Source organism: Ptiloglossa arizonensis, chromosome 12, assembly GCF_051014685.1.
Source record: "Ptiloglossa arizonensis isolate GNS036 chromosome 12, iyPtiAriz1_principal, whole genome shotgun sequence".
NCBI classification, from domain to species: Eukaryota; Metazoa; Arthropoda; class Insecta; order Hymenoptera; family Colletidae; genus Ptiloglossa; species Ptiloglossa arizonensis.
In genome coordinates, this window is record NC_135059.1 from 9,307,621 (window position 1) to 9,331,416 (window position 23,796).

At 43.3% G+C, this 23,796-nt stretch overlaps 2 protein-coding genes and 1 long non-coding RNA gene across 16 annotated transcripts in view; 1 reads left to right on the forward strand and 2 right to left on the reverse strand.

The window, feature by feature from the left end:
- Nucleotides 1-586, reverse strand: part of LOC143153079 (uncharacterized) — an 80,407-nt gene extending 79,821 nt beyond the window's left edge. The window contains exon 1 of one of the 2 annotated variants that reach the window (XR_012993711.1): nucleotides 277-586. This is a non-coding gene — a long non-coding RNA (uncharacterized LOC143153079). The remainder of the gene's footprint in view (nucleotides 1-276) is intronic. The other variant, XR_012993710.1, reaches the window with a different exon arrangement.
- Nucleotides 587-2,734: 2,148 nt separating this feature from the next.
- On the reverse strand, nucleotides 2,735-23,179 carry LOC143153078 (uncharacterized). 5 transcript variants are annotated; one of them, XM_076323877.1, is made up of 5 exons: nucleotides 22,940-23,179; nucleotides 20,924-21,016; nucleotides 20,703-20,848; nucleotides 20,413-20,620; nucleotides 2,735-5,971 (listed from the first exon to the last, which is right to left on the reverse strand). In XM_076323877.1, exon 5 carries the CDS (start codon nucleotides 4,318-4,320, stop codon nucleotides 3,961-3,963), a length of 360 nt encoding a protein of 119 aa, XP_076179992.1. In that variant the 5' UTR covers nucleotides 4,321-5,971; nucleotides 20,413-20,620; nucleotides 20,703-20,848; nucleotides 20,924-21,016; nucleotides 22,940-23,179; the 3' UTR covers nucleotides 2,735-3,960. The 5 variants fall into 5 exon arrangements, with proteins under 5 accessions (XP_076179992.1, XP_076179990.1, XP_076179991.1 ...); XM_076323875.1 differs by having other exon boundaries at nucleotides 22,921-23,179; XM_076323876.1 differs by lacking the exon at nucleotides 22,940-23,179 and adding an exon at nucleotides 22,596-22,915.
- The window catches only part of Gem (transcription factor CP2 like gemini), a 31,844-nt gene continuing 27,345 nt past the window's right edge, over nucleotides 19,298-23,796 (forward strand). For 7 of the 9 annotated variants that reach the window (XM_076323861.1, XM_076323859.1, XM_076323860.1 and 4 more), the window contains exons 1-2: nucleotides 19,298-19,972; nucleotides 20,645-20,876. In XM_076323861.1, the coding sequence (XP_076179976.1) occupies nucleotides 19,835-19,972; nucleotides 20,645-20,876 (370 nt within the window). In that variant the 5' untranslated portion in view covers nucleotides 19,298-19,834. Of the gene's footprint in view, nucleotides 19,973-20,644; nucleotides 20,877-23,087; nucleotides 23,508-23,796 lie in introns of those variants that run through there. The other 2 variants (XM_076323864.1, XM_076323867.1) reach the window with 2 other exon arrangements.

Below are 23,796 nucleotides of genomic sequence, written 5' to 3' on the forward strand. Positions count from 1 at the left end.
AGCGTGACTTGAAACGTACTGCGTTTCCTCTTGTATTATGAAATATATCACCGTACACGAAATTGTATCAACGTCCCGTGAAGTGATTGTTTTTCTTCCATGAACTTTGAATAGAAACGTAACGAACAAAGTACAAAGATTATTCACGAAAATAGTCCGTACCGAACGTGTACAATCGTTCCAGATTGTCCCGCGTAATCTCGAGACGATCGTTCGAAACGTCTGATCGCGTTACGTGAATAAAAAAATCCAGTCGGATAATATGTATGTACGTACGTTCTCTAAGGTACACGTTGCGACGTTCGATCGGGCACAAGACACGGGCAGAGCAACGATTTGGTCGAATTGTCGACAGATTGATACGAGGAGCCGTTAACGGGATCAAAAATTATTCTTGGAAAAAGAAAACGAAGAAAGGCACAGTGTGTCGCGGTCGTGTTTCCCTTCCTCCAGTCGCGAGCTTACGTCGACGGCCGACAGGGGGTGCGTCAGTAGCGCCGATAACTCGTAATCACGAAAGGTATACGTCGACCTGCTGTAAACGTCCATCTCCGCGGATATCTTCACGTGCGTTTCCGTGGTGTTCGTGTGTCGGTGGATCGAGTGTAAAGTATCGAAAGGTTTCCCGAGGTGTGGCTGACAGAACAAAGTTTTCCCTCGTATCGTCGCCAGGAGGAAGCAGCACGCGTGAGCGGGCGAAAGGAACGTGTACTCTCACAGCAGCAGGTAAGAATTTTCATCGTTCACGGTGTCGCGAGTGGAAAGGGCGAACACGTGTGCCCGTGTGTCACAATAGTCTGCGACCTTTTGCCACGACACGACGAGACGTCCACGACGATCAAGACTGTTTGTTTTGTTTGACAAGATGCGGGACACGCGTGTCACATCTCGTTTCAAGGCCAGGGAAGACATATTGGCGCATGAACAGGACCCATTGAAAAAGCGGTACGCCCCGAACGTGGGAAATTCCGTTTTCCCGCTCGATCGGGATTTTCTCGTTACTTCGGTTCGGTTGAAACGGTCGTTCGGTTCATCGAGTGCATTCGCCTGGCGAGTTTACGTTCGCGCGTGCTGCGTCACTCGTGCCCGCTTGTTGTTCCTTTTCTGTTATATAAGGAACACGCTTCGTACGAATGTGCCACCACCATCTTGGTGGACGTAACGAGGCGCGAAATTTAACTTCTTTCGACGGTTGGCCACTGTAACGCGTGATGTGAAATTGTTCCTGTACCGATTAAACACGGAGAGAAAGATGTTGTCGCTTTCGACGACGATAACGTCACGTGTAATTGCGCGAGTCATTACCGAGAATCGGTAAACAAGTTAAATCGTTCTAATAAAAAGCGTTTCAACATTTTCGTCGACACTTGAACGAACATTTATCACAATTGAAAATTTAATTAATCGCGTTCAATGCGTGCAATCGCTTCGATTGCCGTTGTTATTTCGTTAGTTAGAATTTTATCGATAACTCGGCAATTGTAACCGTTGCCCATTAATTTCATTAGAGTGTTTACGATCTCTTACACGAGTCTACTTGAAACGTAACCGATGTCACCGGCCAGGTGTACCCAGGTAACCGAATCGAGTGACTAGCTATTCGTAAGATTTCGTCCGTTTGACAAGAATACAATGATAACGAAATAATCGGATTGTTTGCGTAAGGTGTAGGCATAAATCACAGGCCCCGCGTGTTCGCGTTTCTTTCAGAATCGGTCGATGAAATTCTCGTACGCACGTTGCGTTTTCTCACCGCGATGCATAATAAAATTATCATCCATCTAATAACCATCTTCAACAATAACCTCGTATTCGCGGCACGCTATTACGCTATGAACGTTTTATAATTTAATCTGTCCTGTCCACTCATTTATCCATTCACAGATCATCCGACCGTGGCATATTTTCCTCCCGCTGGCTGGTTAATACGCTTTAAGAAGCGACTTCCCAGCAAGCATCGTCCGATCACGTTTCCATTACTAACGAAACGCGTCCGCAACCATTTCTTTTTTCCATTTACGTGTCACGCTGACATATTCGGTTGTTCGTAAAATCGTTTCGTTCTCCAAAATGGTGAATGTATCATTTAATGAAACGTTTATACACTCTGAAAAAATTTTTGTTTTCAATAAAAAAAAAAAAAACACGAAATGACTTTCCGAACATCCAATAATTTCTAATCGTCCAGGTACACTCGAACCGTTGAAAACAAAATAACCGTGGAAAAACAGGGCGCGCTGTTTCGAAAGAATTGTATCAATCTTGCAATTTTTTCATTTATCGATTCTCCGTTCAATATTAATCGTACGCGTTTGGAAATTTATTTTTCCAACTTATTTGACCGACTTGCACGGTGACGTCTCCGACAGGCCTACTTTTAACGATATCTTGGCCGACTGATAATAGATACGGCGATATTGCGTTCACAAATATTTTTTTCTCGATTTCACGCTGCTCTTCGTGGAATCTCGTAAACAATTCCACGTGTTCCCAAAGCACCGGCCATTGCAGAGAGTTTTTCAAATCGAGAAGCCTAACTTCTGGAACGTACTCCACTCACCGAAATTATAATAATAATAATAATATTTGGTTGTTCGAAAAGTCATTTCCAAAATGGAGAACGTATAATTTAATAAAATGTTTATACGTTCTAAGAAAATCGTGTTTCATTTTCACCAAGAAAAATAAAATGACTTTTCGAACAACCCAATAATAATAATAATAATAATTTATTTGCTAGTACACAACCCTTCGATAATTCGTTTATTACACGTTTAAATCACGCTAAACGTAATCACTGATACAGAATTTTTTAATAATGATCGTATTAATAACTTTATTATTTATTTCGTTTGAAAAATATTCCATACGTATACAACACGGTACGAGAAGCGAAGCCTAACTGTCCTGCTATTTAGCCTAATTTGCGAGTAATACAATAAATATGATAAGTATAGAAAAGAAAAGAAAAATATAAACAATATCGATAATAGCTGTGTAATAAATAAACCAGAGAAAGAAAGAAAAAATCACGAGTACGTGATATCTTCAGGGAATATTTATACATATGCGTAAACGTTTTTGCGTTACTTTAAATATTGTAACGTGAATACAACTACAGAGATGATAAATAAATATTTCTAATTAAATTTCACCAATGACACACGACGTCATCGTTTCGTAATAAATAAATGTCACGAGTATCGATACCGATTCGAATTTTCCTTCGTTTCGAACGAAATAATTCGTCTCTGATTAGGTTAAGATTCACGAACAGATATATGCGAGGACGACGATCCCGGATACAAGTTGATGAAATTGTTGATGAAGTCATTTGCAATCGAGCTCATTCCGGACTGTGTAACGTAACTCTCCGAAAGAACTCCGTAACGTAGAGTAACACAAACGATTATTTCTAAACGCCCTTATCGGAATTGAAGTAACACCAATACCAACCAACTTTAATTCAGAAGTTAGTTCAATTCAGAAGATCCACCGATTAATTACACCCAGCTTAAGAGTCGAGTGTTCTCAGCGTGCTCGAAATATGATCGTGAATTTTTATTTAAAACGTTCGACAAATATTTCGAATAAAATACACCGTTTGAAAATTCACCTGGAAATATTTCTGTACGAAATAAATATTTCTGAAATAAATCGATACGACGAACGAAAAAAAATATCGTTAAACGATTCGAGCGGTTATTTTCGAAACTGCTCGGTATATGGAATTCCAATTGTACGATTCGCGTCGTTTATAGGTCACTAGAAGCCACGGGACACGTGTTAACGGTTACGCGATCTATGAAATCGATGAATCGATAAATATTCGATAACGTTCTCGTTATCGGTACCAGTCAGCCCCCCCTCCGTCCATTCATTGGTACGGGAGCACGTCGCGAACATTTTCGGTTTAAATTGAAAAGCGATTACGGGTTTAGCGGCATGGCAACAAAGACCTTATTTCTTTTGTTCGCGGATCGACGTCGCGCAATTGCGCCTAACTCCGGCAATCGATCCGACCGTGGCCCGACTTGACAGCAATTTAAAATCGCTTCTCCTCCTGCAAGCCGTACCAAGTGCACCGTCACGAGCAACGCTTCTCCCACGAAACGCACTCGTCACGGACATTCTTCCGCCTCTTTTGCAAATCACACCACTAGACGAGGGATGGGACGAAACGTCTTGTCGGTAGCTGGTGACACACGTACCGAAATATCGGTCGGTGGAATTAACGATTACGCGGGACACGTCGCGTTCAAGAGCGGTAACTCGATCGTGTATTCGATGTGACTGTAAAAATTGGTAAACTTGAACCATGTGGAGAACTCGTCTACAAGTTCGATGAGTCTTAACGAACGACGAAACTTGGTGGGATTGAACTTGTATACGAGTTCTCTACGTCTTCCAATTTTTTCCAATTTTTACCAATTTTTATTATCGATTTTATTAAGTTTTATCCAACGACGAAACTTGGTGTAGAGAACTCGTGTACAAGTTTTATCGAACGACGAAATTTGGTGTGATTGAACTTGTATACGAGTTCTCTACGTCTTCCAATTTTATCAATTTTTATTACCAATTTTTTTAAGTTTTATCGAACGATAAAATTCATCGAACTTGTATACGAGTTCTCTACGTCTTCCAATTTGATCAATTTTTATTACCAATTTTTTTACGTTTTATCGAACGATAAAATTCATCGAACTTGCACACGAGTTTTCTACATCTTCCAATTTTACCAATTTTTATTACCAATTTTTTTGTTTCTTATGTCAATAAAACTTATTGAACGGTACTAGATTGTTCAATAAGTTTTGTCGTTCGATAAAACTTACCGAACAGTATAATACTAGATTGCTCGATAAGTTTTCTCCAACGACAAAACTTATTAAACAACCTGTTACATCGTTCGTGGTTTTCTCTATCCTATAGGAAAGTATTTCAATAAGATTCGTTAGCACAGCCTGATATTATTGGGTTGTTCGTAAAGTGACTTCGTTTTCCAAAATGGAGAATATATAATTTAATAAAATGTTTGTACACTCTAAAAAAATCGTATTTCATTTTCACCAGAAAAAACGAAATGACTCTCCGAACAACCTAATAAAATATATGGAACTTGGAGTAACTGAGAGACGTGAGTAGAAATGGAACGTGGTACATGGAACTAATAGATGTGAGAACGAATGGGATTTGAAATTGTTGAGAGATATAAGAACAGATGGAACTTGAAACAGCTGAGAGATGTGAATACAGACGGAGCATGGAATATTTCAGCAAACTGCCATAGTTTCCTACAAATACTTTCAATGTTAACCATACAGTTAATCTAGTATCTTACCATAATTTGTCAAGTTTCGAATAATACCGATTATCAGATCTCGTCCGATGAAATTTTGATTTCATCTATCTCCCTCTACACGTATTGTTTTTACAATCGAGATTATTAAACTGAAAATATCAAAGTTCCTTCGATCTCATCGTTCACTTTTGTCGAGTAATTACTTTATCGAAGAAAATGAAAGAAAATTAGAGAAAACGCGAACCGTGCAGCTGATACTAGGGTTCGTCTCGTTTCCTTTCGCAAGCCTAATTAAAAACGAAGATGATTTTATCGAAACAGGTGACTTATTTTTCTCTTGTCTACATAGATAAGAGTAGGATGTTTTGACAACAGAGAAGGTTCTCCTGAGAGAACGACTTCGAAATCGTTTTTTGCTTGAATCAGATCCACCAGAAAGTAGCAACTGATCGTCGAGACCAGTTATACGGTCGGTCACGTGCATATCCAACGAGCAATGGTGACCGGGGCGAGGAACTAGCGAACCAGCAAAAAATAAGCTACTTGTTCAATAATTACTCGGCAGAGTACGAAGATTTGTACACAATGGCCTTAAAACTAGCTCTGATTAAGCTTAAAGATCCCGCAGCAGACGCGACGTCGTCGTTCGATGTCTTCGTGATGAATCTGAAAACAAAGTTATACGTAAACATAAGTGTACACATTGATAAAAGCAATATATGGATACATATTAATGAAAAAGAAGCGTAGGGAAGCAATGGGATGGGTACTCGAGATCTTTGAACTTCTTTCCTCGGGAATATCTGATCAATCGCTTCATTCCTTTTAAACAATCTTTAAAAGTTCAATGAGACACCTAGCTAAGAAGAACAGGAACATTTATCGAGGTGAATTTTTAGAGAAATAATTTGATTTTAAATTATCTTCTTTCGACGTAGCGAACACCTAGTTAAAAAGTTCATAAAAGTTTAAGAAATAGTACAGAAATATATTTAAAAATAAGTAATATTATTTTAAATTATCTTCTTTCACGAAATAATGCGAAAAGAAAAAGAGAAACCGATTGGATGAAATATCGTATTGTGAAACCTCTTCGTTCGATGTTAATATTATATATAGTTAGCTGAGAGTGATAAAAATTGAAGAAATAACGCGAAAAGGAAAATACTAACGATCGAACGAAATATTATTTTGTTTCCTATGTAACACGAGGAATCGTTCTTCGTATTTCTCTACCGAGCAGAAAATCATTGTCAAGGGCAATTCGATTCTCTTCTCGATCGAAAAAAATCTATTCTTCCGCCAGTATGTTTAACAATCGTAGAATTTATTTCTCGTCTAACATAGAACGCGAAGAGTTCGTTCTTTTCGCTTCTGAACGGATAAAATCGTGCTCAAGGTCGAGTTAAAATCAGAAACCGATCAGAGAATTAATCCTCGAGTTCTCGTGTCGTGCACTCTAATATTATTGGATTGTTCGACAAGTCACTTCGCCTTTTTTGATGAAAATGAAACACGATTTTTATAGAGCGTATAAACATATTATCAAATTACATATTCTCCATTTTGGAAAACGGAATGACTTTTCAAACCACCTAAAAAATTAAATACTCTACCGGATCCACCGTTTAATATTCAACCGATAGAATAGAAATTTTTTGGGTCGGTTTCTGAATGGAATCGACCTTGACCATTTTATCTATCGCGAAGAGGATGTAACATTGAAATAGTAACGGGGCTTGAGAGTCTCCTCCCCTCCCCGTCCCCAAGTCGTTTACACATTCTTCCATTGAACGTTACGTCAATTCTATACCTCGTTTGCGATCACACTACCAGCGTGTTTCCCCGACGTGCGACAAACGAGTGTCTCGAGGGGACCAACTCGAACACAATTTGTGCTCGTTCACGTACGAAAAATTTCCCTGTGATTTACAGCCCCTTCGTCACGATACCCAGCCTCTCGATGACAAACTAGTGCACAGATTCACGTACGTGTTACGACAATCCTCGATTCAAGTGGAGTAACTTAACTAACAACGGTCGCGATCTAGACACCTTCGAGAGTGGAAACGCTCGAGCGTTAAACAGTCCCGTGTTAACGTAACGTTTCGATAACCTCTCGAGGACACCTGTTGCCAGTTCGTGTCGCGTTCTCTCGAAACGCTCTTCCAACCACGAAGAGAGTCGTTCGATTCGGTGTGTCACGTTGCAAACATCGACGAGGATGAAGGCTTCGAAAGCTACGCCAACGGGGATGTTTCCACGTAAAATGAAGACCACCGTCTTTTCAGGGGGAAATGGCGACCACATCGCCGAAACGCGCCAAGGAGAGCGAAACGGAAACCGTGGCTAGAAGCTGGACACCGAGACCGATATTGGGTTCGGACTACACGGACGATCCACCGCTCCAGGACGTCTACGTGGGACTACTCAAGCGGAAACAGGACATCTCAATCGCTATTCGAACCGTGTCCGCTGTTCTGCCGGGATTCGGTCACCTGAAACGCTGCTCGTCGAACAAACTGCTGTTGGCGCCGGTCCTCGTTTCGGATTTGTCGGGCAAAACCCAGGAACCTTTGTCGGTAGAAGCTAGATCGGCCCAGAACGAAGATACATCCTTCCAAGATGAAGATGGGTCGAGCCGAGACAGAGATACGTCGTCTCAAGACGAAGGTAGATTGGCCCGGGATGAAGGTGGATCGGTCCTGAACGAAAGTACATTGGCTCAAGGCAAAGGTAGATTGTCTCAAGACAAAGAGAGATCGAGCCAAGGTACAGATAGATTTTTCCAAGAGGAAGGCAGATTGATCCAAGGCAAAGGTAGATTGTACCAAGACGAAAGTAGACTAAGCCAAGATAAAGGTACGTTGCCCCAAGAGAAAAGTGGATTGAGTCAAGATACAGAGAGATTTCTCCAAGAGGAAGGCAGATTGACCCAAGGCAAAGGTACATTGTCCCAAGACGAAGGTGGATTGAGCCAAGATACGGATAGATTTTTCCTACAGGAAGGCAGATTGACCCCAGATGAAGGTACGTTGTCCCAAGAGGGAGGTGGATCGAGCCAAGGCAAAGGTACGTTGTACCAAGACGAAAGTAGATTAAACCAAGATAAAGGTGGATTGACCCAGAACAAACGTACACTGTCCCAAGACGAAAATAAATTGAGCCAAGATAAAGGTACACTGTCCCAAGAGGGAGGTGGATTGAGCCAAGGCAAAGGTACATTGTCCCAAGACAAGAGTAGATTAAACCAAGATAAAGGTGGATTGACCCAGAACAAAGGTACACTGTCCCAAGAGGAAGGTGGATTGAGCCAAGGCAAAGGTACATTGTCCCAAGATGAAGATAGATCTGCCCAAGACGAAGGTAGATTCGGTCAAGATAAAGTTACACAGTCTCAAGACGAAGGTAAATTGAACCAAGATAACGTTGTACAGTCTCGAGACGAAGGTAGATCGAGCCAAGATAAAGTTACGCTGCCTCGAGACGAAGGTAAATCATCCCAGGATGAAGATACATTCACCCAGAGCGAAGGTACATTGACCCAATGTGAAGGTGGGTTGACCCAAAACGGAAGTACACTGACCGAAAACAAAGTCACATTGACCCAGGACGAATTGAAGTCGTTGTTGAGAGGGAAAGGGTTCGATCTGACCCTGCTGGAGGATGATTTCGAGGTGGTGAAAGTGCCAGCACGTGCGGCCAAGACGAAATCGCAGTCTCGACGAGCCTCGAGGATCTGGCCGGTGAATTTTCACCCGGATCCTGACATTGAGTCCCTGATCGACGGATCGATTTTCACCGATCACCAATTGGAGCTCATCGAGAGATACATGACCGTGGCTGTGGAGGCGACCAGATTGGAAGCAATCGGTAACGATAATTGCAACGGGAGCTCGGTGATCGTCGATCCGGAGGACGGAAGGATTCTCGCGATCGCTGCGTCACAAATCGATCGTCATCCGATGTGGCACGCCGCCATGTTGGCGGTGGATCTGGTCGCGGAGCTCCAAGGTGGTGGTGCTTGGAAATTGCGCGAGGGCAACTCAACGGAATCGTACTCGTCCGAAGCCAACGAGGATCCTCGAGAATCACGCTTGAGAACGATCAAGAGGAAATACCTCGAGGATGCGCCGCTTCGATATCCAAGATCGTTGTCGGTGCTTCGTCTCCCGAAAGAGGGTACCCTGAAGTCGCTCGCGCCGCGACGAGGACGCAGAAACAACGACAAAGCGAGAACCAAGGTGATAGAAAATACCGAGTCGGTTCCCTCCGAGAAATGCGGACCGTATTTGTGCACCGGTTATTGGACGTTTCTGACGATGGAACCCTGCCCATTGTGCGCGATGGCACTGCTTCACTCGCGAGTCTCGAGGATATTCTACGGTGTGACCAATCCGTGCACCGGTGTCTTAGGTTCCAGGAGCGTTTTGCACGCGGTGCCGGGTTTGAATCATCGATACCGAGTTTGGAGCGGCGTCCTGGAACAGGAATGTCGACTTGCGTTGCGCGAAGCCGCGCACCGAGACACCGATTGACACACGCTCGGGTGTATTCGTCGTAATTGATAGTAATTTTCCAATGACGGCAAGTTCGTTGGAATTGCGCGCGTAATATACATTCGACGAAAAAGAAACGCGTATATACCGCCACGTACGACGCGGTGCGGCCACGAATACGATGAAATTCGGAAACGGGACGACGATCACGTATCGCGCGCGAATTCGTTCCGATATCATACCATCGGTCACTCTAGACGCCCGAGTTGCCGGGTTTTCCGTGCCGGTGAAACGAGAGACACGTCCCGAAGTGCGTCAGTTGCACCGCGGTGCTGTAACACCGTTGTAACGACCGGTTTACGATTTCAATCGAAAACAGACGACGCAGAAAATCGTTACACGTGGTCCGTGCACGAGGCTCGCCCATCAACCGGGCTGATATACGAACGACCTTGGCGTCTTGGTATAATTTGCAGGAATGGAGACGTACATACGTCCGTGTCCGTCGCCGTTTCTTCGTCGAGTTAGCAAGCACACGCGCTCGCTCTCCGTTAGACGATGACGCACCGACTCGCCTCTAGGAAAATGGACGTCGTTTTCGTAAATTCTTTTGTCCCGGTATCGTACGAATTAAACTCGATTGAGTAACGCGACGTTCCTCTTTCGAATTGTATAACAAAATGATGATAACCACGGCTTTCTTGCGCGCGGCTACACATCCCTCACAGAAGAATTTACGATAACCGCGAATGAAATATAACGTATGGATCGAAACGTGGGAATAATGGCCGCGAATGACATTGTTCTTGAAAGGGGGAACTTGAGTTCAAGGGGACACTGCTTAGAGACTGATCGAAAAATGGGGGAATTTTACGAATTTTTTTTTACCAATTGTCACTGAACGTAAATTTAGTCTTTTTCGGAGAATGAGTACGGAATTTAAAATAAATTTCTTTGCAAAAACAATTGAAACTGGCCATTTTTACTGATTGGTAAATCGTTAAGGTAGCTGACACCAATCTGAGACGTTACAAAATGGGTATTTACGAATTTGTTTTCTAAGTAATTACTAAATGAAAAATGTAGTCTTTTTCAGAGAATGTGAATATAACTTTCTGCTTCTATTTAGAATTTTCGAAAGTACAAATTGTACAAAATGACGAAGTTATTCGCTATTCCCGGAACCCCTTCTGGTGAAACGTTGTTTGTAGGTCGTCACAATTGACAATAACTGGGAGGTTTGAAGTAAAAGAATTTTGTTCATTCGTAAACTAGGAACTATTGTCTAAAATGTGGCGTAAGATTTTTCGAAAATTCTAATAATTGTAGAAACGGTCGATTTTTGAAGAAAAAGCAACCATTTTATCCGAAAACGACTTTAAACGTTTATAAAAGATTAAATAATTAACATATTTAGAAAATCGTACGCTACGTTGTAGAATATTCTATGGAGAATATTTCTATAAAATTTGAAGTAAAAAAAACGGACAAAATTTGTATCCGAATAATAGTTTTCAACGATTAATAAAAGATGAACGACTTTTCATTCGTGACACAATGAATGGAAATTAAATTTTGATTTCTTGGAATTAAATATTTCGCGATGAAGAAATAAAATCTTAAATTGTCGTACGTTGATCTCTCGTAATCATTTTCTCTCAGCATCCCATCTTGCCCCACATTCCCCTAGATACATTGTATATCGTTCTTCTATTCATCGACTGTATTCATCGGATACAGAACGTGCCTAAACGGATAATACAAGTCGACCTTACAAGACGTCGTCCTCAGAGATCATAAATTATGTCCGCACACTCGACGAGTAATGTACCGAATAATTGCGAAAGCATGAATTTTTGGTGAGTGGATAACGACTACCGAGAAAAGATTCATCAAAAATGGTTTCGAGTTTGTAACAATTTTCGTCGACCGATCTGAAATTCTGAAAGACAATTAACATTCTTAAACATGCTTTAAACATTCTTCGAAAATTCGCATTTACAATGCCCATGCAACCGGTTGCAATTCGATTTAAAACATCGCATTAGAAAAAAGAAATAAACGAATAAATTACATTCTGTCGTTGAAAATTGAGAATTTAGTTTGTATAGAATTTTTAAAATACGGTAAAATATGTTTTTTCTATTGAAAAAATTATTAACAGTTTCTCAGAGTGCGATATGTTTCGAAAAGTATTGTCAAACGAAATGCCATTTTGCACTTTTTTAATGCCGCGTTGTTTCGCTACGAAGTCAGTGTTAATAGTGTATGTGACATCTCGAAGGTCGTTACGTCGAGAGTATTTAAATACTCTCAAGAAAATACTCCCATTTTTGCCTTCGAGTCAAATACAGAAGCGTATAATAACTTGATGGAAATCAGTCCCGGAAAAAGTGTCATAAATAGCTCAAAAGTAACACGATGGGCATTTATAACACTCGTGACATCTTGAAGGAGGGTGTTCGATACTCTCAAGAAAATACTCCCGTTTTTGCCTTCGAGTCAAATACAGAAGCTTATAATACCTGAATGAAAATTAGTCCCGGAAAAAGTGTCATAAATAGCTCAAAAATAACATGATGGGCATTTATAACACTGTGACATCTTGAAGGAGGGTGTTCGAATACTCCAAGAAAAGAATACTCCAATTTTTTCCCTCGAGTCAAATACAGAAGCTCATTACACTCGGAAGAAGTGTCTTAAATAGCTCAAAAATAACATGGTGAATCTCTATAGCACACGTGACATCCTGAAGGACGTTCTTTCGAGAATGTTCGAGTACTCCAAAAAAAAATACTCCCATTTTTGCTTTCTAGTTAAATACAGAAGCTCATTACACTCGGAAGAAGTGTCGTAAACAGCTCAAAAATAACATGTTGAATCTCTATAGCACACGTGACATCCTGAAGGACGTTCTTTCGAGAATGTTCGAGTACTCCAAAACAAAAATATTTCCATTTTTGCTTTTGAGTCGAATACAGAAGCTTATTTCCCGCTTAAAACGTATCGTAAATAGCTGAGAAATAACACGACGAGCCTCCTATGTTACAATCTCACATGACTCCGAAATCCTATAACAATACCCGCGAAACGATGGGAAAAGGTTCGAGGGCGTCGCGTCGGCTGGAAGTATCTCGATTCGAATTCCGTTGGTCGTCGATGGGACGAGCAGTAGAAACGATCGCGGTGCCATAGTCGGGGACGTCAACGTCCGAAAATTCAGCTCGTTCGGCGCGAGTCAACGTCCTAAGCCTAAATCGTCGTCCATTGTCTCTTTCGCTCGCTCTCGGAGGGACGTGCTCGTACCGAATCGACAACACCGATGTCAATTCTGTCCTCCACGCGAGTCGATCGTCGCGTTTCAAACGTGCCCCGTGCACACCAACCCCCCTCCTCTCCCCTCGTGCAAAGCGAACAGCGCTCGAACACTCTCGTTTGTTCGAAGAACGAAGACGCCCGCTTTTTACGACGACCGTAACCAAGGCCGCGGAAGCGATTCGTCAAGAAGAGAAAGAAAGAGAGAGAGAGGTGTGGTCGTTGATCTCTCGAAGAACCGCTGAAAATGTTGCCGCAAGGCTTTCCCCGCGAGATATCCTCAACGCCGCGTGACGCAAGAATATCCACGGAGTGGGGCACTCGGAACCACCACGACGACGACGCTGACGACGCTGACGACGACGACGACGACGACACTTCTAGCGTCTGTGATCTTTCCTGTACAAGAGACACGGACGGTTCAATTTGTGTAGAAACGAGTAGCGCATATAACAATGACCTCGCGGATTAACTTCAATCAGCGAAACTTCAGACGTCTAACCCTGTTGAGCCTGTGCTGGTTGGGCCTTTGCCGAACGGATGTCCAACCGCGGTGAAGCGGAGAACCTCGGTACACGCGCATGGGAGAAAACGATGATAAAAATGGAGCATCGGAAGCGAAAAGACTCGGACCACCGGCCATTTTATTCCGTTTCTACTCGACGAACTGTGCTTGGATCTTTCCGAACCGAGAGTGACTCCGCGTTGCACGATCGTAACGATGTAGCTTTGCTCAGGGATTGGAAAGGGCACGATGGAATTGTGGGGATTTTTTTTTCGATCAATTCGTGCGAGGTAAAGTTTTGGGTCTGTTACGGACCCAGAGAGATTTTTCCATCGGTTAGTTGAACCGTTGGTGGTTGTTACTTTGGAAATTTTTGTTAAAAATATTTGTTGCGTTATATATTTGGGTCCGTTGATCAAATCGTAGGAAATTATCGGTCCGTTTGGGACTAGAGAAATTTTTTCATCGGTCAATTGTACTATACTTTGACTTTCTTTGGAGATTTGGAGAGGTACGATAGAATGGTGGAATTTTTGTTCGAAATATCGATGCGAGCTCGAACCGTGAGTCCCATCAGGCCCAGAGATATTTTTTATCGTTCAATTGTAGCGTTATACAGCTTTTCTTATAAACGAAGAAGAGTGTGATGAAATAATAGAAACTTCGTTCGGAATATTCGTGCGAGGTCAAATTACGGGTCCGTTTGGGCCCAGAGAAACTTTTGAATCGCTCATTTGTACCGTTACTACAACTTTTTTTGAAAATTACAAAAAGTACGATAAAACAATGGAATTTCTATTCGAAATATTCGTGCGAGGTCAAATTACGGGTCCGTTTGGGCCCAGAGAAACTTTTGAATCACTCATTTGTACCGTTACTACAACTTTTTTTGAAAATTACAAAAAGTACGATAAAACAATGGAATTTCTATTCGAAGTATCCGTGCGAGGTCAAATTACGGGTCCGTTTAGACCCAAGCGTGGTCTCTCCCGTAGTCGCGTAAACAGTTGCCATTTGCAACGAACCCTTCGAGTACTTTGCCGGAGTCACTTTTGACTCGTTACTTTCTTCGACGCTCTAAGCCTCGCTATCGCGACAATGACAATTGTATACGTAGCTAGGTATGTACAACGATGTATGTTCCAACCTCAAAGTATCGGTGTAATGTTCGTGAGGAGCTCGAGTCTCGAGCGATCGTCAATGTGTTGTTACGTATGCGCGAGCTCGAGTCACGAGCAAATATATCTGTTTAGTGACACGTCGGTGTGAGTCGGAAATGACTTCGGCACGGGACTGCGAAGTCCCACTACTCAGAGGGTTAATAGGCGAGCGACGATGTTCGTTTCGCAGCTACCGTTTACAACAAAAACGTCACGAGTGACTCTCACCAATTCTAATAAATTTTGGCAGACATGTACTCTCACTAGTACAACGATCGTAACCGGAATTGTAACAGATGGTGGGTCAGATACGAGAAAAATGAGTGTCAATTTTGAGAAAATCCCTCAGTTAGGTACACACGAATAACAGAGGATCCTCACCAATGGTAACTACGCAAACGTAGAGGACCATATTTAGTTCTCTTGCAAGAGGGACGTCAGAAGTGATCTCTCGTCAATTTGAATGAAATTCGGTAGGCTTTTTACGTGTACGACACACTGGTATGTTGGTAATTGGAATAACCGCAGATGGTCGGTCAGATACGAGAAAAATGAGTGTAAATTTTGAGAAAATGCCTCAGTTAGGTACACACCAATAACAGAGGATCCTCACCAATGGTAACTACGCAAACGTAGAGGACCATATTTAGTTCTCTTGCAAGAGGGACGTCAGAAGTGATATTTCGTCAATTTGAATGAAATTCGGTAGGCTTTTTACGTGTACGACACACTGGTATGTTGGTAATTGGAATAACCGCAGATGGTCGGTCAGATACGAGAAAAATGAGTGTAAATTTTGAGAAAATGCCTCAGTTAGGTACACACCAATAACAGAGGATCCTCACCAATGGTAACTACGCAAACGTAGAGGACCATAATTAGTTCTCTTGCAAGAGGGACGTCAGAAGTGATCTCTCACCAATTTGAATGAAATTCGGTAGGCTTTTTATGTGTACGACACATTGGTATGTTGGTAATTGGAATAACCGCAGATGGTCGGTCATACACGAGAAAAATGAGTGTAAATTTTGAGAAAATCCCTCAGTTAGGTACACACGAATAACAGAGGATCCTCACCAATGGTAACTACGCAAACGTAGAGGACCATATTTAGTTCTCTTGCAAGAGGGACGTCAGAAGTGATCTCTTGCCAATTTGAATAAAATTTGGTAGGCTTTTTATGTGTACGACACACTGGTATGTTGGTAATTGGAATAACCGCAGATGGTCAGTCATTTATGAGGAAAAATCGTTCGGTTGATTATACTTGAGTAATGGAGCACCCTTGTCAATAGTAACTATGACGCAGCGACGAACGTAGAAGACTGATCGTCATGTTCTGTTCTTGGATTCCAATCAACAGTTACTGTTTTCGATACTCTGCTACTCGAGTATGCCCAACCGCGTCAAATAAATGAACAATTTCTCCAAATTTCCTTTATTTGGTAGCTGTTGCCCTTTCGAAGAGATTCGAGTTCAAGAACAAAATAGGATCTACGATTCTCACTATACAACAGTGTCTACCTGTGAGGATGCTCTGTTACCCAAATACACCCAAACGATCAATTTTTGGACTCATTTGGACAATTACTCACATACCGGTACGTTGTACACGTAACTACCACATTTGATCAAAATCGGCAAGAATCAGTTCTGATGTCCCTCTTGCAAAAGAACTAAATATGATCCTCTACATTCGCATAGTTACTATTGCTGAGTATGCTCTGTTATTCGTGTACACCCTGATTCCCCAAAATTTACCCTCGTTTACCTCACAACTGACCATCATTCCCTAAATTTGCATTTTCTGTTGGGTAATTTTTCGATTCGAATTCTCATCTCTGTACAGATAGAATTTCCATCCCCAATTCGGTCTGTGCCCGTAAAATTTCAAGAAAATCCACAAGAGTCGTTTCTGTAAATACCCCTGAGTGTCTCTGTAAATAAAAAAGATCCAAATCAACGAACGTTTACTCTCGATTGTACCAGTCCTTGTACAGGCAATCCCGGTAGCAGTGTCAGCTGTTCACGGGGACGTACAATTGATTTTGTTGTTTCAGGTTTACCGGCACACGGACGGTATTAGTTAATTGCGTGGAATACGAAACTCTCTCGAAACTTTTCGTGGATAGCCGCTGATAACGGAAGCTGTTCGTTCGACGTGACAAAGGGGAACACCCTAGACAGAGCCTAGTCATCCCAGGGCCAGGTAGTCTGGTAATTTGTAGCGCGAAACGAACGATCGAAATCGAGCACGTCGACGAGCCAGCGAATAACAAACGTCGTTTGTTCCACGTCCTTCGTCCAACTGGGCCGGCACGTGGCTCCAATAATCGTAACCCGGAAACGCCATCAACACAACGAACGGTTGGTCTCTCTCTCTTGTCGTTCGGTCCGCGAACAACACCAATAGGAAGGAACAGAGTTTCGAACAATCGACGACTTCCTGTTGTTCGATCGCGGTCTCGAAGGCTCGTTTTCTCGCGGTTCGCTCGGTGAGAACGCGGCTGTACGATAATTAAACCACGTGGCGGACACGCAGCGTTTTACGACGCTGGTGCTCGTCAAATCGACGCGAAACGTCGTCATCGTCTTCGCGAACTGACGCGTGATCGTTCGATCGTTTTGGCACCGCTCGAACGAACCCGGTGATGCTCTGGTCCACGATCGGTGAACGTGTCGCTGGCAAAGAAATATTTGTAAATAAATAACCAGTACGGAATCACGTTGGGCCAGGTATCGGAACTGAATACGAATTGAGCGCGTTACCGAATGCAGGACGAGTCTACGAGGTAAACCGAGTCACATTTTGCTCATCAGCACTGAGTGGTTCCAATTGACGGTCGGGTCGACCCTCCAGCGTAGACACTATTGGTCAGCCTTTTAATACCGGCGGTCGCGATTGGATCAGATACCCAGATCGTTCTTAGACAGAAGACATCGCCGGAGCATTCGGTTCAAAACTTTTAACGTCGTCGGTGTCGCGCAATTTGCTGTGCGGACCGCCTTCGGTTCTTTAAGAGCTGCCTGAATCCAAGTAGACGTACGCCTTCCACGGTTTATCTCAGTCGGTTTAAGTCGGTCAACCGTGACACCGAGTTCTCGTCGGACCAACGGACAAGAGGAACCTATCTACGAGCATCCAACGTAGGAATCGAACGTTCGAGGGAAACTGAACGTTTACGGATTCTCATCATCGAGGAAACTGAACGTTTACGGATTCTCACCATCGAGGAAACTGAACGTTTACGGATTCTCGCCATCGAGGAACTGAACGTTCACGGATTCTCTCCGTAGTGATAAATAATCCGGAGGATCTCCATCGAGTGGAAAGATTCTAGGAGTATTGGTACACACGTTCGTTGAAGAGACTCCGTACGAATCCAACCAGATATCGGGGCTACGGTGTACCCGTTTCTCTTCTTCTATTTTTTTTTTTTTTTTTTTCTTCATCATCGAACGCGCGACAATAAGCGCGTTCGACAACTACGCACTATAAGCCAGGATTCACGAAATAGGTCTGCGCGTTGTCTCGATTGCCAATTTAATGGCACAGATCTACTGGTTGTTGCTCTTCGAAAGAACCTGATCGACCCACGAGATCGTGAAGAACAAGAAGAGGAGGAAGAAGTCACCGAAGAGCAGTTCGCGGATCGAATCGTGGAAGTGAACGAATCGCGGCTGCCGATTGGAAATTCATCCGTGTGGATCGTTCATCCGGTAATCTGGCAACGGGTTTGAGAAACCTCACGGAACGAAACACCGGCCGAAATTTGGTTCCACGTTACGAGGAAGCCTCGTGTTTGTTCTCACGATACGTGTTCAAGTTTCCACCGACACGATGGAGCAAAGGATCATGAAAATGTGGTGACGACGTGCCAGGCGAAGGCCTTCGATTACCAAGACACTATCGAGTGTGTGAGCCATAGTCGTTAGAAAACAACAATAGGAAATACATGTATGTATATACGTACATGTCCCAAGTGTTCAGTTACACACGCAGGAGAGCGACAGCCGTTGAATCGTTGTAAAAAAAAGAGAAAAAAAGGAAAGAAAGACGCAAACGTTAGATATATTTATATATGTATATACACAATCATACGAGAAAGAAACGGTGGAATCGTGACGAGGATATCGACGAAACGTTCGCAAAGATCGTAAGGGATACAACGTCGAGCGAGATCACTCGTTCGATCGGTAACGAGAAGTGATAACAGTTAACGAGATCGATCGTTACGCGGTGGAATTTTGTGCGGTTGGTCGCACGGATCGCGTTCGTTGGCGTGCAACAGCAACAGACCGTTCGTATTTCGCGGGGCTTCCATCTCTACGGAAAAATAACAACAAAATGCGTTACAGCCAGGGTGTGGCGATGGTATTCGAGGACGCGTTTGTCGTCTTTTCGCGATTTTTGTCCCTGAGGTCGCGGGGTTGCGCACTCCTGGAAACGCATCGGCAGCGCGAGACAACCGGCATCAAGAAATTGTACAACAGCTTCTTCGTGATGTTCTAAGGATTGCTGTTCACGTACGCGTCGAAATACGGCCGTTAATTAACGATTAGTCGAGTGTGATGTACCGCGCGCTCCCGGGATCACCGAGGATCCAGCCGAGGAAAACGCGCGGAAAAGGAGGACGTTTTGGTTAGGGGAACGTAAAAACGGAAGAGAGTCGTACGGGAGGAAGTAGCGAGGACCGGAACAAACGGAGAAACATTCAGGGTATCGTTCAACATCACGGAGTATGTGCACTATTCTGCGGTTGATGTGTACGGAATGAAAAAATAGCAAAAAAGAAGAAAAAAAAAGAGAAAGAAACGAGAGAGAGAGAAAGAAAGAAAAGAAATCTCCCCAGTTCTAGAGTCAATGATCACCAATCGAACCGTACTTCTCGCCCTTTCTTCCAAACGCGCTACCAAAGCGTTCTCCGAGGAATCTTTGAGCACTCGAGCAGCAGGAATCGTGAACAGGATCGAAACGACGCGTCAAGGGTCGGTGTAAGGAAACAGGAGAAACCCCAGGTACGAGTGCTACGAGATTTAGGAACGTTGAATGGAGCTCCAATTCATCATGGACGGCGGCGCAGATGCTCTGAACGGGACGATATGGTTTCCCAACACACCGTCACCGCCGTACGAGCAACTGTCCCCGGTTCGTCAGAACAGATGCGACGCCATTGCTGCCCAGCAAGTAAGTTTCTCATTGATATTTATTCAACGTTCGAGTACCCGAGCGACGCGATCTCGTTGGTTAGATTTCGTCTCGAAAACTGACTGTACGTTCGAACGCTATTGATCGACCTGACGGTGCACTCGGAATCCGAACAATCGACTATAAGCTCGGATTCTGAACAAACGACGAGTAGCTCAGAATCTGAACAACCGACGGACTCGGAGTTCGTTAGAACGGTCGCGCTCGACTTTACTAATGCGTGTCAATTGTTACTTCTTTCGTCGTTCAGTTATCTTCGCCTTTAGTTGAAACTTGATTGAAATTCTTTTGAAAATTCTCCGATATTACGACAATGTTTTCTTCAACTATCCCTGGAATTCAAACTCGGTCGAAGACGAAACGGTACATCGTCCCGTGAGCTTCTTTTCCTCTCGGTAATTCGCGACAGAAGGTACTACCCCAAAACGATCCTCCGTGTGTCATTTGCGTGGTCATCGTCTCATCGATGACACCCGGTGGTCCCCTCTTTTTGTTCTCTTTGTCCTCGATATCGTCCGGCCGGTCACGACTACCCCAGACTACCCTCGACTACCCTCGAAGTCTCGCGATAATCGTCGCCAAGGAACTGGTTCCATCGTTGTCCCCCGTGATCCACGTCCCCGTGAACTGACGTGATGAAACGTTTTGTAGGCGTCAATGGGATATCACAGTCAGCAAAATTCTTTCTGGCAGGACAAGTACAACTCACCCCAGGACTCTCCGGAGGACGGTGTCCACATACGTTCGAACAGCGGATCCCCCCAGCATTTGAGCCCATCCAACGATCACGCCGCGGGTTGCCAACCGAGCAGCTTGAAACGCCGTGCCGGAGAGCCGTTGCAGCAGATCACAGAGCTCGAGAAGAAGCATGCCAGAAGAGACGGTTAGTGTAACACCGAAAATTCAACGCGAACGTGTTAATATACCTACCGACCCCCTTCTCTTTCACGTGTAAGAATTATTATTATTATTATCGGCGATCGCTGCAAGTTTCTTGGAAACTCGAGAGTAGGTTTTCTCGGCCTAAGGAACAGTAAGAAGAATTATTAGCGATCGGTGCGTTTTTTTATTTTTGGTAAGTCAAGAATGGATTTTTTGGCCCGAAGAAACAGCGGCACGAATAATTATTGTTATATGATAATTATAGTCGATCGGTGCGTTTTTTGAAAACTCAAAAGTTGTTTTTTTTTCCGCCTAAGAAACAGTAATAAGAATTATTAGCGATCGGTGCGTTTTTTTATTTTTTTTGGTAACTCAAAAATGGATTTTATGGCCCGAAGAAACAGTGGCGCGAATAATTATTGTTATGTAATAATTATAGTCGATCGGTGCGTTTTTCGAAAACTCAAAAGTTGGTTTTTTTTCGCCTAAGAAACAGTAATAAGAATTATTAGCGATCGGTGCATTTTTTGGAAACTCAAAAGTAGGTTTTTTGACCGTGAGAAATAATGACGCGAATTACTATCGATCGGAGCGTTTTTTAGAAACTCAAAAATGGACTTTTTCGACGTAAGAAATAATGTTGCGAATTACTATCGATCGAAGCGTTTTTTAGAAACTGAAAAATGGACTTTTTCGGCGTAAGAAATAATGATACGAATTACTATCGATCGGAGCATTTTTTAGAAATTCAAAAATGGACTTTTTCGGCGTAAGAAATAATGATACGAAGAATTATCGATCGGTGCCTTTTTTGAAAACTCAAAAGTAGTTTTTTTGGGCATAAAAAACTGACGCGAATTATTACCGATCGTTGCAATTTTTGAGCACGTGAAAAGGAACCCAAAAATGAATTCTTTAAGCCTGAGGAACGTGACGCGACGAAAATCATTGACGATGAATGCATTTTTTTGAAAAGAAACTCAAAAATGTATTCTCTGTGCGTGAGAAACGGTACGAATTATTATCGATCGATGTATTTTCTGAATACGTGAAAACACACAAAAATAGACTCTTCATCCTCCCCTCCCTCGATAATTGATAAACCTCCATAGATTCGTAGAGCAACGTGAAATAAGAGATACGTGTTTTTTTTTTCTTTTTTTGTTTTTTAGCGGCGGTAATTGAAGTTAGCGAGGGAACTACCCTCCAAAGTCTTCGAAACTATCGGATATACAAGGAAGTCTCTCGAACAAAGTTTCCGTACGATTCTCTATGGAGAATTGGTATATAGATTGGTATAAAAACTAAACAACGAATAAGAAACTCGCTCGTAAACTCCGAGGTCCGCGTTTCGTACCCGAAAACGAAGTCCGAAGAAGACCCCTGCGATTGACCGTTTTATGTTCTTCTACGTCAATGTGTGTACAAGATCGATGCAAAATAAAGATACTCGTGGCCAATTGTGAATTCGAAACGAGCCCATGATACATCGTATTTTCACAAATTTCGAGATTCGTAGATTGTAAAAGTGTGTTTCATCCTCGTTTATTTCTTCACCGTTGTTACTTCCCCCCCTGAACAAAAAAAGAACCATGAAGAATTGTCCAAAAAAAAAAAAAAACTTCCTTGTATCTTCGATAGTTCTCAAGATGACACGAGTAACGAAACTACCCCCTAAAAGTGAAGTTCGAGTGACCGTTGAAAAAAAAAAAGAAAGGACCTGTTCCCGATTTGGTTCACCGCTCGACAGACCCGTAGATTTCGATCGAAAATTTCGCGAAACTCGAGCCGATTGTTTTTTCAAGAACGATCGCACTCGTTGAGTTGCAACGTTGTCGTCTTTATTGCGTAGCACCGAGTAAGATATATCGTACAAGAGGTCGCGTTCAAATGACCCCAGATACACGGTCGTAGGCGCGAACAGTTTCCATACATTTGTCGCGTTTCTGTAACAACGTCTCGCGTTTGGTTCTCTCGATGCGTGCGAAACATCGTTACGTTACGATTTGCAAGAATTTTACCCGCCGCTGAACCGAGACACGTACCACGGACGATTTCGCGCACCTCCACGTTGAGAGCTCCCGAGACATCGTCGTTGCGTGTATCGAGGGTGTCCTCGACGAACGATTCCCATCTAGGAATACCGAATTCTCGTTTCACGGGGAAACAAATTTACGGATAAGAGTAGTTGATTCCACTTGGACGATCACTTGGTGACTGATTCGCGAAAAGTCTTTCGCGTTACGTTCGACGCCTTTTCGACCACGTGGTTGCAATAACCGATAACAACCGAGTACGCAGTGTATCGGAGATTAAGGCCGTGGCAGACCTGAAACCGAGGCTAGTTCACCGTACAAGAGGAACTAGGCGGTGGTGCGCGTACTCGTTTCGTTTTCGTTGTCGTATTCATCGAACGGTGTATATAACTCCCTTGTTTCGCTTACGGGAAAACGTAGAATGAAGTGGTGCGAGATCGACAGCTCCAGGCTACCGTTGCTACAGAGCCGGCGATATTCTGCGATAACATCGAAGAACCGACGACGAAACGCGGTCACGACCCTCCAAGACACCAAGTCTAGGATCGGTGCCATGCATCATCAATTTTACATCAATTATGCCAACGCGCAGGCTGGTACAATATAGAATTGGTAAAAAATAGAGTCCTGGTCTTGAACGGGTCAACGTGTCGCCCTTGCGAAATTTCCCGCAAGCGGGAAACGACGCGATTGCGTGAAATGTATGTTCCTCTCGCCGCGATACGCGTCGAAATAACGAGCTATGTACAGCTCGTTTCAAAGCACGGGTTGCTCGAAGAGAAGACGGCTTTCTATACGCGGCGCGAACCGAGAACCGCCCCTCTACGATAACAGCTCGCTCGCGGAACGCGAGAAATTCGTACCGCTTATCGGTGAAACGCGACA